Source organism: Bos grunniens, chromosome 22, assembly GCF_055505025.1.
Source record: "Bos grunniens cultivar Pamir isolate PY7600 chromosome 22, Bosgru_T2T1.0, whole genome shotgun sequence".
In the NCBI taxonomy this organism is placed as follows: domain Eukaryota; kingdom Metazoa; phylum Chordata; class Mammalia; order Artiodactyla; family Bovidae; genus Bos; species Bos grunniens.
In genome coordinates this window covers 19,531,927-19,548,555 of record NC_141186.1, presented here as the reverse complement: position 1 = coordinate 19,548,555, position 16,629 = coordinate 19,531,927, and the positions used below count along the sequence as shown (strand labels likewise).

At 39.9% G+C, this 16,629-nt stretch overlaps 1 protein-coding gene across 4 annotated transcripts in view; it reads left to right on the top strand.

The window, feature by feature from the left end:
• GRM7 (glutamate metabotropic receptor 7) overlaps positions 1 to 16,629 on the top strand; it is a 939,830-nt gene that overhangs the window by 282,703 nt on the left and 640,498 nt on the right. For all 4 annotated transcript variants that reach the window (XM_086366610.1, XM_086366609.1, XM_086366608.1 and 1 more), the window contains exon 2: positions 8,794 to 9,010. In XM_086366610.1, the coding sequence (XP_086222736.1) occupies positions 8,794 to 9,010 (217 nt within the window). The remainder of the gene's footprint in view (positions 1 to 8,793; positions 9,011 to 16,629) is intronic.

The window sequence follows — 16,629 nt, the reverse complement described above, 5'->3', positions numbered from 1 at the left end:
ATAACTGCAGGATTGTATTTCCAAGCCCATGGGATCCCTTTGCCTTTAGAGTGATTATGGAATAAAACTAAATTTAGAAGGAGTCTATCTTGACAACACTTGGAAAGTGAAAGTGCTTCATAGCAAGGTTGTCTTGCAGAGTTAGCCTGAACTCTGGGTACTGTGGTGTATGTTGCTTGGAGTCGTCCAGTCTGAGACATAAGAGGAGGAAAAAAAAAAAAAACAGAATGAACAGTCCCTAAGTGACTCCCTAGGTCTCTTTATCTTTGAACCCTGTCTGTGTCAGCATATCCTATATTCCAGTGATGAAGAGGGGAATCCAAGGGGAAAATGTGCCAGGAAAAAGAATAAGAACAGCGCTTGCTGCTGTGACTGTCGTTGCCCCTGAAAGCCACTGCTTGCAGGCAAAGGCCACTCACAAGTGCTGAGGGTCCCTATGGCAGTAACAACCCTATGCATGAACGACTCTGTTCCCTCCTGATTATTCCATTCATTACTTTACTGGCTTTCCCTTTCATTCAGTAAATAATGATAAGGTTCATATTCTATACCCAGTGCAGTGTATCTAGTAGTGATAAAATGATGAAGAAGGTCTTTACCCTCCACAGGGGCCAGTATACTCCAGGAAAGATGCAAACAACAAACAGATAATTTTAATAAGTTGTGACACTTGTTATCAAAGAAAACGAGTGCTCTAAGATAACCCGTCAGTTGACTCATGCTTTCTAGGCAAATATGAGAGAGATTAGGGGGGAGCCTTGAGCGCTGCTTAGTGACTGGTGTGTGCCACTGATTGGATAGAATTTAACTTTGGAAGATTCCTTCAGTTCAGTTGCTCAGATCAGATCAGATTAGTCGCTCAGTCGTGTCCGACTCTTTGCGACCCCATGAATTGCAGCATGCCAGGCCTCCCTGTCCATCATCAACTCCCGGAGTTCACTCAGACTCACGTCCATCGAGTCACCAATGCCATCCAGCCATCTCATCCTCTGTCATCCCCTTCTCCTCTTGCCCCCAATCCCTCCCAGCATCAGAGTCTTTTCCAGTGAGTCAACTCTTCGCATGAGGTGGCCAAAGTACTGGAGTTTCAGCTTTAGCATCATTCCTTCCAAAGAGATCCCAGAGCTGATCTCTTCAGAATGGACTGGTTGGATCTCCTTGCAGTCCAAGGGACTCTCAAGAGTCTTCTCCATCACCAACTCCTGGAGCTTGCTCAAACTCATGTCCATCGAGGCAGTGATGCCATCCAACCATCTCATCCTCTGTCATCCACTTCTCCTCCTTCTTTCAGTCTTTCCCAGCATCAGGGTCTTTTCCAATGAGTCAGTTCTTTGAATCAGGTGGCCAAAGTATAGGAGCTTCAGTCCTTCAAATGAATATTCGGGACTGATTTCCTTTAGGGTGGACTGGTTGGATCTCCTTGCAGTCCAAGGGACTCGCAAGAGTCTTCTCCAACATCACAGTTCAAAAGCATCAATTCTTTGGTGTGCACCTTTCTTTATAGTCCAACTCTCACATCCATAGAGGATTACTGGAAAAACCATAGCTTCAACTAAACAGACCTTTGTTGGCAAAGTAATGTCTCTGCTTTTTAATATGCTATCTAGGTAGGTCATAGCTTTTCTTCCAAGGAGCAAGGGTCTTCTAATTTCATGGCTATGGTGATTTTGGAGCCCAAGAAAATAAAGTCTGCCACTATTTACTCTGTTTCCCCATCTGTTTGCCATGAAGTGATGGGACCAGATGTCATGATCTTAGTTTTTTGAATGTTAAGCTTTAAGCCAACTTTTTCACTCTCCTCTTTCTCTTTCATCAAGAGGCTTTTTAGTTCCTCTTCACTTCTGCCATAAGGGTGGTATCATCTGTGTATCAGAGGTTATTGATATTTCTCCTGGCAAACTTGATTCCACCTTCAGTCTACCTAAATTCAGTCAACATAATCACTTGTATTCAGTCACTTCAGTTAAGTTGCTCAGTCATGTCTGACTCTTTGCAACCCCATGGACTGCAGCACGCCAGGCCTCCCTGTCCATCACTAATTCCCGGAGTTTACCCAAATTCATGTCCATCAAGTCAGTGATGCCATCCAATCGTCTCATCCTCTGTAGTCCCCTTCTCCTCCCGCCTTCAATCTTTCCCAGCATCAGGGTCTTTTCCAATTAGTCAGTTCTTTGCATCAGGTGGCCAAAGTATTGGAGTTTCAGCTTCAGCATCAGTCCTTCCAATAAATATTCAGGACTGATTTCCTTTAGGATGGACAGGGTGGATCTCCTTGCAGTCCAATCACTTGTGTTGGTGAGATACAAATATTGATGAATTGAAAGTTTTTTATAGTGTGGAGAAGTTGTAAGTTATCTATATATCCATTTTAACTATCTGGAAAGTATTTTTCCCTTAACCTATTTCTTAGATTTATAGAGATTCTTGGTGTGTGTTAGACACTCAGTTGTGTCCAACTTTTTGCAACCCGATGGACTGTAGCCTGCCAGACTCCTCTGTCCATGGGGATTCTCCAGGGAAGAATATTGGAGTGGGTTGCCAGTCCCTTCTCCATGGGATTTTCCCAACCCAAGGAACGGGCCCTGGTCTCCTGCATTGCAGACGGATTCTCTACTGTATGAGCCATGAGGGAAGCCATCATAGAAATCCTTAAATGTGCATAAATATTTCAAAAGTTAAATAGAGTGAATTGGGCCTTTATTCTCCTCCTTTAAGAATAATACACAAACTGGAGAAATTTTACATGTGATGACTTGAAGGATTATGGTTTTTATTTCTTTTACTGTTTGGCTTTCACTGTTTAAAAAGGGTCAGGAAAATTGACTTCTACATAGATTTTTGAATGATAACTTTGAGGTACGAGATGATTTTAACCTGATTTGGCATTCATCATTAATAAAACCATTTTTGTGTGATGGACACATTTTTATTAAAAGTAAAGAATAACAATGAGATGAAAATGTAGTTCTATGATAAAGATGAAAAGTGTTTTTGGTTTTTAAATCAGAGAAAGGAAAGCTCAAAGGGAGATGGGATTATTTTTATATAGCAGAAGTGTGATTATACTAAATTGTCTTCATCAAAAGATTAGTTCTGCATTTCTAAAGGAGACTGGCAACAGGGTAGAGTTTCTATAGCAGAAAAAGAAAGTATATCTTACCAAGTGGAGTGTGTCAGTTAATCACTAAAGATGACTAGTAAGAATTTGGTCAGTTTCAGCTACCAGTTATAATAAGCACTTCAAACATTTTGTAGGCTTAAACATTTGTTTGAAAACAGGTAATTACATACACAGAATAACAGTTGATAAGTAATAGCATATTTTATAGATTACATACATTCTTACTGTTTTTCATCTCTTATTGCTGCTGGGAATTTCTTTATATGGCCATATTTTTATCTCAGAAATGAAATCTGTTTATTCATTCATTCCTTATTCTAGGATCATTATATGTATAATATACAAATAAGTATAACTGAATATAGGATGTGTATGTGTGATCGTAAAGGAACCCTGTGAGTCTTAAGCCAGTAGGTGTTTCTTATTTGTAATGAAAGGGATAAACCACAGACAGCAACCATTTCAAAGGGTATTGAGGAAATAAATCTGCTACACTAGGATTGTCATTACTAAAATTTGGGGTGAAGTTTAGAAAATGCATTTGCGTTGGAGGCATTTCACAGCTGCAATGTTTTACAGCAGCTACATAAATGCAAATTTAAGTAGAGAGTGGATGTATCTTTATTAGTCCTCCTTCAAAGGTAGAAAGGGATTTTGGCAAGGAAGTCATCTGTGCAACCACACAAAGATTTTGCATTTCCCCAAGTTGAAATTGATGGAATTGTACTGCCATGCTTGGCTTCTTCTCTTTTTATTTCTTGTAAGAAAAGTATTTTTCTTGCTGCTCCCCTTGTTTCCTTTAATTTTTGCCCAAAGCCTTTATTCAGTTGATATTTTTTTCACTTAAAATTTATAACCCCTCAATGAAACATAGGATACTCAATCTATTTACATATCTGTATAATCTTTAATAAGACACCTAAGTAAAATGTTTGAACAATAGTCTAAGAGTGACCTGTAAGATTATTTTCAGTGGCTCTAGAGTAGGTGCTGTGCATGAAACGTGACTTACACTCCACTAATATACTACTCTTTCTTCTTTTATGCTTATTGTTAATAAGTTTTAGCAGTAATTTAGCAAAGTATAATAGTTAAGAGTTCAGAAGTTTGCATTGGGTTAAGTTTGAATATGGCTCTTTCTTACAAGTTTGTGACCTGAAGCAAGCTTATATTCTATTTTTAAGGCTCAATTTCCTCTTTCATAAAATGATTTAATAATTGTATGACATGAAGTGAAAATGTTAGTCACTCAGTCGTATTGGACTTTTTGCAACACCATAGACTGTCTCCTCTGTCCTAAAGGATTCTCCAGGCAAGGATTCTAGAGCGGGTAGGCATTTCCATCTGCAAGGGATCTTCCTAACCTAACCCAGGGATCAAACCCAGATCTCTTGCATTGCAGGCAGATTCTTTACCATCTGAGCCACCAGGGAAGCCCTAGTGTAGTATAAAAAGTATAATGAAGAATGTTTACTGATGGTTAGATAAGGGGATGCATATAGAACTTTCAGTGATAACCAACAAAGACCTATTGCATAGCACAGGGAGCTATACTCAATATTTTGTGTTAATCTGTAAGGGAAAAGAATCTGAAAAGGAATATATTTATGTGTGTATATCCCATGGACTGTAGCCTGCCAGGATCTTCTGTTCATAGATTTCTCCAGGAAAGAATAATGGAGTGGGTTGCCGTTACCTTCTCCAGGGCATCTTCCTGACCCAGGAATTGAACCATGGTCTCCTGCATTGCACGCAGATTCTTTGCAGTCTGAGCCAACAGGGAAACCCTATATATGCACACATAGGTGTGTGTGTATGTTTGTGTATCTAAACTACTGTGCTGTAAAGAATCCACCTGCAATGCAGGAGACCTGGATTTGATCCCTGGGTTGGGAAGATCCCCTGGAGAAGGGAAAGGCTACCCACTCCAGTATTCTGGCCCAGAGAATTCCATGGATTGTATAGTCCGTGGGATTGCAAAGAGTCAGACACAACTGAGTGACATTCACTTCACACATATGAAACTAACATGATATTGTAAATAAGCTATATTTCAACAAAAAAAATGAATAAAACAAAATCCCTCTCTAAACTTTTAGAATATTCCTGTTACATGATGAAGATTTAAATAAATACTAAATATTATTTCTAAAGCAATAATACTAGGAATATGTAAACATTTTTTAGGACAGTAAGTGAAATGCTTTTGCTAGTGTGTCACAGAGAAAATGGGAAGTCAAATGTAGAAAATGGGTAAATATATTAAGAAAACACATGATTTTCTCTATTTGATTGTTGATACCCCATGTAATAAGTGCCCACACTGTTCCAGGAATCACACTAAGCAATCCCCATTTGTTATTCCAATGCAATCTTATTCTAATTAATAATGTAACCAACTCAATGAAGTGAAATACCCAGTAAACACAAGTGAAGAGAAACATCAGGCTTCTATTCCATATATTCTAAATACAAAATCCCATTTTCTTTCCATTGCCCTTCATTCCCCCTGTAATTGAGAAATTACTCAAATGAAGACCATCAGGAGACTTGGAGACTTTCTCAAAACTGGCTTTGGATTTTGAGGCAGAAATGGAGAGCCTGCTCCTAGTGGTCATAAATCAGAACTGCATCAGGGACCGGCTGCATGGGAAAGTTCAGTTCAGTTCAGTTGCTCAGTCCTGTCCGACTCTTTGCGACCCCATGAATCGCAGCACGCCAGGCCTCCCTGTCCATCACCAGCTCCTGGAGTTCACTCAGGATAGCATCACTCACGTCCATCGAGTCAGTGATGCCATCCAGCCATCTCATCCTCTGTCGTCCCCTTCTCCTCTTGCCCCCAATCCCTCCCAGCATCAGAGTCTTTTCCAGTGAGTCAACTCTTCCCATGAGTGGCCAAAGTACTGGAGTTTCACATGGGAAAGGGTGGGTCATCTATTCCCAAGTGGTTCAGTTCAGTTCATTTCAGGCTTAGTCATGTCTGACTCTTTGTGGCCCCATGGACTGTAGCATGCCAGGCCTCCTTGCCCATCACCAACTCCTGGAGTTTACCCAGACTGCAATGGCACCCCACTCCAGTACTCTTGCCTGGAAAATCCCATGGATGGAGGAGCCTGGTAGGCTGTAGTCCATGGGGTCGCTAAGAGTTGGACACGACTGAGCAACTTCACTTTCACTTTTCATTTTCATGCATTGGAGAAGGAAATGGCAACCCACTCCAGTGTTCTTGCCTGGAGAATACCAGGGATGGCGGAGCCCAGTGGGCCTCCATCTCTGGGGTCGCACAGAGTCAGACACAAATGAAGCAACTTAGCAGCAGCAGCAGCAGCAGCAGCAGCATGTCCATTGAGTCGGTTATGCTATCCAATCATCTCATTCTCTGTTGTGTTTCCCAGCATCAGGCTCTTTTCCAGTGAGGCAGTTCTTTGCATCATGTGGCCAAAGTATTGGAGTTTCAGCTTCAATATCAGTCCTTCCAATGAACACTCAGGACTGATCTCCTTTATGATGGACTGGTTGGATCTCCTTGCAGTCCAAGGGACTCTCAAGAGTCTTCTCCAACACCACAGTTCAAAAGCATCAAATCTTTGGCAGTCAGCTTTCTTTATGGTCCAACTCTAATCTGGAAAAACCATATCTTTGACTAGATGGACCTTTGTTGGCAAAGTAATGTCTCTGCTTTTTAATATGCTGTCTAGGTTGATCATAACTTTCCTTCCAAAGAGTAAGCGTCTTCTAATTTCATGGCTGCAGGCACCATCCCAGGTGGCTCAGTGGTAAAAAAATCCACCTGCCTATGCAGGAGACACAGGTTTACCCTGAGTAGTGAAGATCCCCTAGAGTAGGAAATGGCACCCCATTCCAGTATTCTTGCCTGGAGAATCCCATGGACAGAGGAGCCTGAAGGGCTACAGTCCATAGGGTCTCAAAGAGTCAGACATGACTTAGTGACTAATCAGGCATGCAATACTGTTAGGACCACGAGACCTGCTAAGTCACTTCAGTCGTGTCTGACTCTGTGCGACTGCATAGATGGCAACCCACTGGGCTTCCCTGCCCCTGGGATTCTCCAGGCAAGAACACTGGAGTGGGTTGCCATTTCCTTCTCCAATGCATGAAAGTGGAAAGTGAAAGTGAAGTCGCTCAGTCGTGTCCGACTCTTCGTGACCCCATGGACTGCAGCCTACCAGGCTCCTCCGCCCATGGGATTTTCCAGGCAAGAGTACTGGAATGGGGTGCCATTGCCTTCTCTGATAAGACCTGACTACAATGCTAACCTAGAGAGGTTGGTGGAGAAACTTGCTTTATAGAAGTGGTAACCAGCTTTAAACAATAGCAAATGGGTAAGCTTTAGGCCAAATGCCCTCAAAGGAGAAAAATACATTAGTACTGGGTAGAATTTTCAGGGCTCAAAGAAATAACTTGAGTATAGCTTTGATGTCTTTGGGGCAAAGAGTTGGACTGTTGGTCTTTGAGCAAATATCGAAACCGGTTTTTAGATACATGAGATAACCTTATGCTACAGCAGGGATAAATCCTAGGAGAGTTACAACTGGAGTTTTGTAGAAGTTGGTCATTCTTACTGATAGGTAAATTGTACCTTTCATGGTCTACTGCATGCTATTGTTAAGAGAAAGAACTGCAGTGTATTGCATTGTAAAAACAACTAGCCTAGAGATCCTGGAGTTAGACCCTAAGCTATGTTCCTCATCTATGGCTGTTTCGGGTCTTTCCCTAGTGTATTTGTGATCCCAGGTAAACATTTTTTTTCTAGGCTTCTTTCTATGCACAATTGGCTTTAACTAAGATCACTATATCAGGACTACTCAGGTATTGCAATCTCACATGATCCTGGTACATAAATATTTTGCCAGCCAAGAGGAGTATTCTGTTCATTAGACTGCACTCTTGGAACCAGGGTCTTGGTATAGGATGACTCATATAGACACAAGTTCTAGAATTCTTGAGACATTTGGTTAATCACATGTGAAGCTGAGGGTCAGATAATTCTGCAAAGGGAAAAAAATAGGAATCAGAGGTCACTGTCATTCAATCAAGACTGTCAGCCTCTCTCAGCATCCAAATGGAAGCTAAAAAAATTTTGAGAAAGGCCTTCCAAAGTGCATAAGCCATTGAAGTGATGGTGGGGCAGGGAACCCTCTTGCCTTGGTCTTAGGGCATTAGTGATCTACTTCATAATGTTCTTATGAAAAATAAATAACGCATGAAGCTTGCTTAGATATTTCCTCACAGGTGATCAGCACTCAGTCAATGTTAGATAGCTAATTACATCCACAAACATTCTCAAGATGTGTCAAATAAATCAACCTTTATATACCAGATAGGCTGTCCTGTCTTTTGTTTGTATTAGTGTATAGTAACTAAAGCATTATTCACAATGTTAGAATGGTTATATTACATCATTTCACCATGATGTAAGTAATTCCCACTCCATTCCCATTCCTTTCTCCAAGAGGAGAAAAATAAAAGGTCATAACACAAAAATAGATGCATTTGGTTGCATTTAGGTGGTTTACACTTTCATGCAGTGTTTGGCAAGCACACATCCTCTTTGGAGCTCAAGACCTGTATTTTAAGTAAATTGTCGTAAGTACAAATGAAACTCTCCCATCTTGATGGTGCCCTCATGTAGTGCTTTCTTGTCTTTTCAGATCCCCCAGATTAGTTATGCATCGACGGCACCCGAGTTAAGTGATGACCGACGCTATGATTTCTTCTCTCGTGTGGTCCCTCCCGATTCCTTTCAAGCCCAGGCCATGGTAGACATCGTGAAGGCCCTGGGTTGGAATTACGTGTCTACTCTCGCATCGGAAGGAAGTTACGGAGAGAAAGGTGTGGAATCCTTCACCCAGATTTCCAAAGAGGCAGGTAGGATGAGATCACAGTGGTCAAGATGTCCTCTCTAAATGTCTGTGGCTTTAGGCTTCTTTCCACCGTTAGTGAACACTGTTGACCATAACCCTGTTCCTACCTTCACATTCCCCATTGCCGGTGAAGCGAATCTACAGAGTCCTCATTTATAGCACGTTGTGATTTGGAAGATAATATTTTCAAAGATGTGAAACTGAAATGCCTTAAAAGTGGAAGAAGTAGAGAGAAAATAATAGGTACTAAAATTGCTGTCTGACTTCTGTGCAATAGCTGGTAGTGTGGATTAGATTATCTCTAAGGAAAATAAGCACATATGGCTGAATATGCCTCTTCATGTGTCCTTGCTCTTTGCCCCTCTCCAAAATGAAGAGACTTGCTTAAATTATGAAAACCCAACTACAGTCACACTGGGCTTTGAAGGTGAGTGATGGTAAGGGCTCTGAATGACTTGGCCAAAACAAATTAAATGAATTATCCAGGCAGTAGAGTGTACTTAGATATCCTTTGAAACTGTAGATTCTTTTGAGACAGTTCTATTAGAAAGCATTTGGAGCAGGTTCTTTTATGTTTGCTTATTAAACTCAAAATGGAAGGTAACGGGTTCAAATGTTTGACAGATTTTGTAAAAATGAGACATAATCTTCAAACTTAAGAATCGTGACAATGTATCTGCTGGCTTCCCCATATGGAAATGTTGAATCTAGTAAATATAGATTTTTTTTAAAAATTGCATGCTTCGATATTCCTAAAAAGTTTTTAGGCTAAAGTCTGGTCCTTGGTTTTGGTGGTAAGGATATTATCCAAACTGTCATTTATCAGAATAGTTAACTAACTGTAAGGCCAACAAACAGAGCAGTAGAAACAGAGGTTCTTTTCATGAGGATAGATGCCATAAATCCTGAAGACATGGCTTGGAGCATTTGACTTTCAGTCTATGTCCTCAGATATACGATGCTCCAGCATATGGATGGTGTGTCTGTACATGGCTGCTGAAAGAAGGGAGCCATGACTTCTTTATGAATCTTGTGCTTCTTACTCAGAGCCTTATCATTATGTCTCATCTGAAAATGTCACTGGAGGGCTGGGTTATTATACTCTTCCTTCTGGCTGAAATCCTGTTACTCTCAGCACCTTTGACTGCATAGCTCCTAATGATTTACAGGGTTCGTCCCTAATGCCATTTCTAGGTCCATACACACGTGTATACAAAAGCTTCTGGGTTCTGTCAGTTTGGTCTTGTGTTTCTAGTGACCTCTTCCACACCAGTTATCACCAGTTAGCATAATTTGTTGTTGCTGTCATTTTCTCTCTTGCCCCATAGACTCTAAAAGAGAATGTGTCTTTCTGAGTCACTGTTGTACTCCCAGCTATGCTGTTTCTAAGGGAAACATTTCTGGAGTGATTCAGTGGGAAACTTTCTGATTAAGAAATAAGTCTTAACTCTGGCCTTGTGTCTTCCATGCTGTGATTTATAAGACTCATTAACAGCTGAATTCATGACTCTTTTGAGAACAGCCTAACCACTTTTGATAACTATGCATTTCTTTCTTTCTTTGTTTCTTTGACTTCTGCTTTAACGAAAATAACGTTAGAGGCTGACTTAAAGGCATATCTAAAATATGGGCATAATAACCAATAGGTAGAATAAAATGAAGAGAAAATATGGGTAAAGTAGTAAGATAAAGCTCAGAAATAAAGTTCAGATACCATCTTGTCCTATAGAATTTCCACAGGTGAATCTCAAATTTAATACTGAACTTTGTACTGGACAAAGCAAAGGGTACTACCCACTTTGCTGCAAAATGTGCAGTGTTCAAAAGGCCAAAATCATGTTGAATGTTTAGTAAAGGACAGGATCAAGACAAATGTTGGCCTTTATAAAAGTCTGTATTCTATAGTCAGGTCAGTGCTGAGTTTCCAATGGTTGTTTATACTTGGTGAAAACTTTACATATACAAAGTCTGCTGTATCTGACTCTTCAAAAAGGAAAGGACCTTGTAATATGACCTGAACTCCCCAGCTTATCATTTTAGCTAATCATACATTGAAATGACCCAGCTCAAAATAAAATTATTGGCAGCCATTTGGGATAAAACCCTTCAATCTGAAAGCCTTTGAATTTGGGTATGAGGGTAACTAAAAAGCCAGCTGCAGAAATGCCAGAAAACACTGTGAGTTCAAGTAATATCTTGCAATAAGTTCTTCTTCATTATGACAGTTGACATGCATTTATATTAAATTTCATTGGAACCATACCATATGTACAATGAATTTAAGTAAATTCATGTGTGTGCTTAACAGACACCCCAGCATTCAACTCCCTCCTTTCTCCCCAAGAAAGGAGGAAAAAAGAGGAGGGAAACTTATAATTGAAGTGGTGTGTGATAAGCCTGCTCACTCAATATGTGTATTTCTTAGGAAAAAAATGTGAGATGGGAAGCATGATTCCATCATTTCTTAGGTGGGTGTCACTTCTGCGGGCTGCTCATATTGTGAGCACGTTGCCAACCCAAAGGTGATTCCAGTGTATAGAGGTAAATATTCATTTTCCACGACTTGTAAGAAGACTCCAGCTACCTTCTCTGGCATTCAGAGGAACAACAATATATTCTAATTCAGAGTATAAGAAAAAGGATTATAAAAATGTGCCCTATTGAAACTTCAGGAAAGTATACATTCTTAGGGAATTTTAGGTAACTTTCAAGGGTAATTTTCAGTGTTTACTTTTTTTCTGTGCTAGTTCTAGAACTTGATCCTCTAGAAAGACACAAGTCAAGGTGCATGTAAGGAGAGGTAGTGTGGCATACTACCACTAACGATAAGCTAATGCAAAGGTATCAGAAAGACATGGATTTGGATAATGATTTCCATCACTTGTATTCTGTGTAATGTTTGACACGTAATTGAACTTTCCAAGTCTCAGATTCCTGTTATAGAGAATGAGATTAATAAGAATAAGATAAATTAAATCCTGTATGGGAAACACAACACCCAATGATGCCTAATTATTAGTGTTCCACACTAGTTTCTTATAAATCAGTGAAGTTATTGAAGTTATTCTTGAGTTTGAAAAGATTGAAAATAACTGGCGTGGTAGATAACACTTCCCTTTAGTCATAACTCAAAGGTTATGTATGTATGTGTGTGTGTGTATGTGTCTGTGTGTGTATAAAATACAGCTGAGTTGCTATTCTTACTAATATGCTTTCATTGTATAAGAAGCATACAAGAAAAGGAAGTGAGCTATTCGGGTTGACCTATTCATGTGGTAGGTGTGTGTATTTGTGGGTATGTGAGGGTAAGTGGAGAGAGCAAGCGTAAGCTCAAGGATAATGTTTCTGTGTTCTGCTGGAAGGTTCCCGGGAGTTACTTCCATTCTTTCAAACAGTTTGAATATTGTGGTTCTTCTTTATAAGTGTCTGTAAAAGTTGCACTGTTTTAAAGTGTTTCAGTTCCAAACTTTAGGCTTAAGTCTTTAAGCAAAGGCTACTTATAAAACTGGATCCTAAAGGATCTTCACCATGCATGTAGGCATAGCACGGGTACGTGCTCCTTTGTTAGACTGATAGAACAATTCAAGACAATGTCAGAAAAGAAAGCTGTCCTTCAACAAGGGGCCATCTAATTTGTCTGGGACATGAAAGTTTGTATACAGTTTCTCTAAGCTGCCAGAGAAGACCTTAATAATTGTCCTCTCATGTATAGTCATGGGATATTTAAATATGCATGGAAGCTGCTCCTTGTTGAACTTTCAGAGAGGACTGTAACATGATTTTCTCAGATGATGAGATTTTTGTAAAACAGTTATATTTGCATAAATTGCCCTGTTTATTTGAATGGCTGCACATGCAATATCAACAAAAGCAATTTATTGCTTAATATCCACAGAATGAGAGCCTATTCACTCCCAATGTGCTTTAAAATTCAGGTCAGCATAATAAAATAAGTAGTGTAAATTAGAAATAAAGACTTCTTTTCTCAGTGAGGGTCAAAAGAAGTGCTTATGATTGTGTAAGGCAGTAATATAGTCCAGAGCTTTTGAACCAAATTTGGGTCAAGGATTATGAGAGTAAGGACATCACATATAACTACTCTAGTCTGTCACAATTTTCAGGGGAATCTCATGACCACTGCTTCATAACGTGACAGAAATAGTCACGCTCCATTACTGCCATGGTGTCATGAGACGTATCAACTTTTCCAAACCAGAAAGAATATTTGAACTATCCTTTGGTAGTTCATGCTAGTCACTTAATTATTTCAGCTGGTCTTATAATTATTAGGTAAACTCTGCTGCTGCTAAGTCGCTTCAATCGTGTCCAACTCTGTGCGACCCCATAGACGGCAGCCCACCTGGCTTCCCCTTCCCTGGGATTCTCCAGGCAAGAACACTGGAGTGGGTTGCCATTTCCTTCTCCAGTGCATGAGAGTGAAAAGTGAAAGTGAAGTCGCTCAGGCGTGTCCAACTCTAGCGACCCCATGAAGTGCAGCCTACCAGGCTCCTCCTTCCATGGGATTTTCCAGGCAAGGGTACTGGAGTTGGGTGCCATTGCCTTCTAGACTTTTTAATTTAGAAATTTCTCTTGACCTAGAATAGTTTTACCTAGAATAACTAGAAGATTTAACTGCCTATTAGTAAACTATTATTCAGCCTTCAGGTTTTTTTTTTTTTTTTACTTCAAGAGCAAGTTGGATTTGTTCACTGTAGGATTTGGTTATCATTAGAGGATCCCTTGCTCTGCCCTCCCTCACAGATGCAATGCTTTCTTTCATGGGCTGTGTTACCGATCTTTCCCACCTGACTGTAACCTCTATGAGGTCAAGGGCTTTGCCTTGGAACCCTATCATCTAGCCTAATTTTTGACATATAGAAATCATTCAGTAAATATTTGCTAAGGAAAGAGAAAAGAATGAACAGTTGTATTTTCTGCTTGCCTTTATTGGGGGTAAAATGGCATGTAGAGGAAAACCTTATGATATATAATTTTTAGAATATATAAATATTTGATTTGTGAGTCACATAAATTATATCCTAGATCCATTTGCTTAGATTTGTCACAGTTACCCCCACCCTAAATCTACTCCACTCTTCCCTGTTACCATCCCCACACTAAAGTTACAGCAGTATGATGCAACAGGGCTGTAATTCACAATATTCCCATCTATATTTCTATGCTAACTTTCAGGATTTTCCAATTTTGTTTTGCCTCTGTCTATATCATGGTGAATATAGAAAACTCCGAGACAGTTTAATATCTGCTTGGAGTGTTTCCTTAATGAACTGTTCAGTGATCCCATTTTAAATTACAGGTGTTGAATAAGGACTTAATTTCAAAACACAAAATCACAAGCACTCTCATGATATCATTTATTTTCAGTTGTGATTAAAATGAAACTAAGTTCCTCAAGAAGAAACTTTATTATTTTAATTTTTGGACCTTTAGCAGTTAACACAGTACTTCAGATTTTAACCCACACCCAATTTGTTACCACATCTTGGGTATATCCCTTATCCCCAACTATCATTACAGTTACTTTAGTTCTGAGCCCCACTTTATTCATAATGGTTCATAGCTTCAGTTGTCCATGCCTCCAGGTCAGCTCTTCCAATATAGGATCTGTTTAACTAAGATGATCATCTTTTCAAAAAACAAATACAGAAATTACGTTATCTGTCCCAGGCTTCCCTTACTCCATCAGTTCAGTTCAGTTCAGTCTCTCAGTCATGTCTGACTCTTTGCAACCTCATGAATCGCAGCACTCCAGGCCTCCCTGTCCATCACCAACTCTCAGAGTTTACTCAAACTCATGTCCATCGAGTCAGTGATGCCATCCAGCCATCTCATCCTCTGTCATCTGCCATCCAGCCATCTCATCCTCTGTCGTCCCCTTCTCCTCCTGCCCCCAATCCCTCCCAGCATCAGAGCCTTTTCCAGTGAGTCAACTCTTCACATGAGGTGGCCAAAGTATTGGAGTTTCAGCTTTAGCATCAGTCCTTCCAATGAACACCCAGGAATGATCTGCTTTAGGATGGACTGGTTGGATCTCCTTGCGGTCCAAGGGACTCTCAAGAGTCTTCTCCAACACCACAGTTCAAAAGCATCAATTCTTCGGCATTCAGCTTTCTTCACAGTCCAACTCTCACATCCATACATGACCACTGGAAAAACCATAGCCTTGACTAGACGGACCTTTGTTGACAAAGTAATGTCTCTGCTTTTTAATATGCTATCAAGGTTGGTCATGACTTTCCTTCCAAGGAGTAATCGTCTTTTAATTTCATGGCTACATGCATGATATTTTACATGTTTCAATGCCATTCTCCCAAATCTTCCCACCCTCTCCCTTTCCCACAGAGTCCATAAGACTGTTCTATACATCAGTGTCTGTTTTGCTATCTCATACACAGGGTTATTGTTACCATCTTTCTAAATTCCATATATATGCGTTAGTGTACTATATTGGTGTTTTTCTTTCTGGCTTACTTCACTCTGTATAATAGGCTCCAGTTTCATCCACCTCATTAGAACTGATTCAAATGTATTCTTTTTAATGGCTGAGTAATACTCCATTGTATATATGTGCCACAGGTTCAATGCACGATACTGGATGCTTGGGGCTAGTGCACTGGGACGACCCAGAGGGATGGTATGGGGAGGGAGGAGGCAGGAGGGTTCAGGATCAGGAACACATGTATACCTGTGGCAGATTCATTTTGATATTTGGCAAAACTAATACAATTATGTAAAGTTTAAGAATAAAATTTAAAAAAAAAGAAAATACATGGGGAATAATACTCAATATCTTGCAATAACCTATAATGGAAAAAGAATCTGAAAAAGAATATATGTATGTATAATCGAATCACTCTCCTGTACACTTGAAACTAATAACATTATAAATTAATTATATCTCAATTAAAAAAAAGAAAATGACAGAAAAAAATAATAATAATTTCATGGCTACAATCACCATCTGCAGTGATTTTGAAGCCCAAAAGAATAAAGTCTGACACTGTTTCCACTGTTTCCCCATTAACTTCCCAGGAAGTAATGGGACGAGGTGCCATGATCTTAGTTTTCTGAATGTTGAACTTTAAGGCAACCTTTTCACTCTCCTCTTTCACTTTCATCAAGAGGCTCTTTAGCTCCTCTTCACTTTTTGCCGTAGGGTGGTATCATCTGCATATCTGAGGTTACTGATATTTCTCCCAGCAATCTTGATTCCAGCTTGTGCTTCTTCCAGCCCAGCGTTTCTCATGATGTACTCTGCATATGAGTTAAATAAGCAGGGTGACAATATTCAGCCTTGACATACTTCTTTCCCTATTTGGAACCAGTCTGGTGTTCCATGTCCAGTTCTAACTGTTGCTTCCTGACCTGCATACAGATTTCTCAAGAGGCAGGTCAGGTGGTTTGGTATTCCCATCTCTTTCAGAATTTTCCACAATTTATTGTGATCCACACAGTCAAAGGCTTTGGCATAGTCAATAAAGCAGAAATAGATGTTTTTCTGGAACTCTCTTGCTTTTTCGACGATCCAGTGGATGTTGGCAATTTGATCTCTGGTTCCTATGCCTTTTATAAAACCAGCTTGAACATCTGGAAGTTCACAGT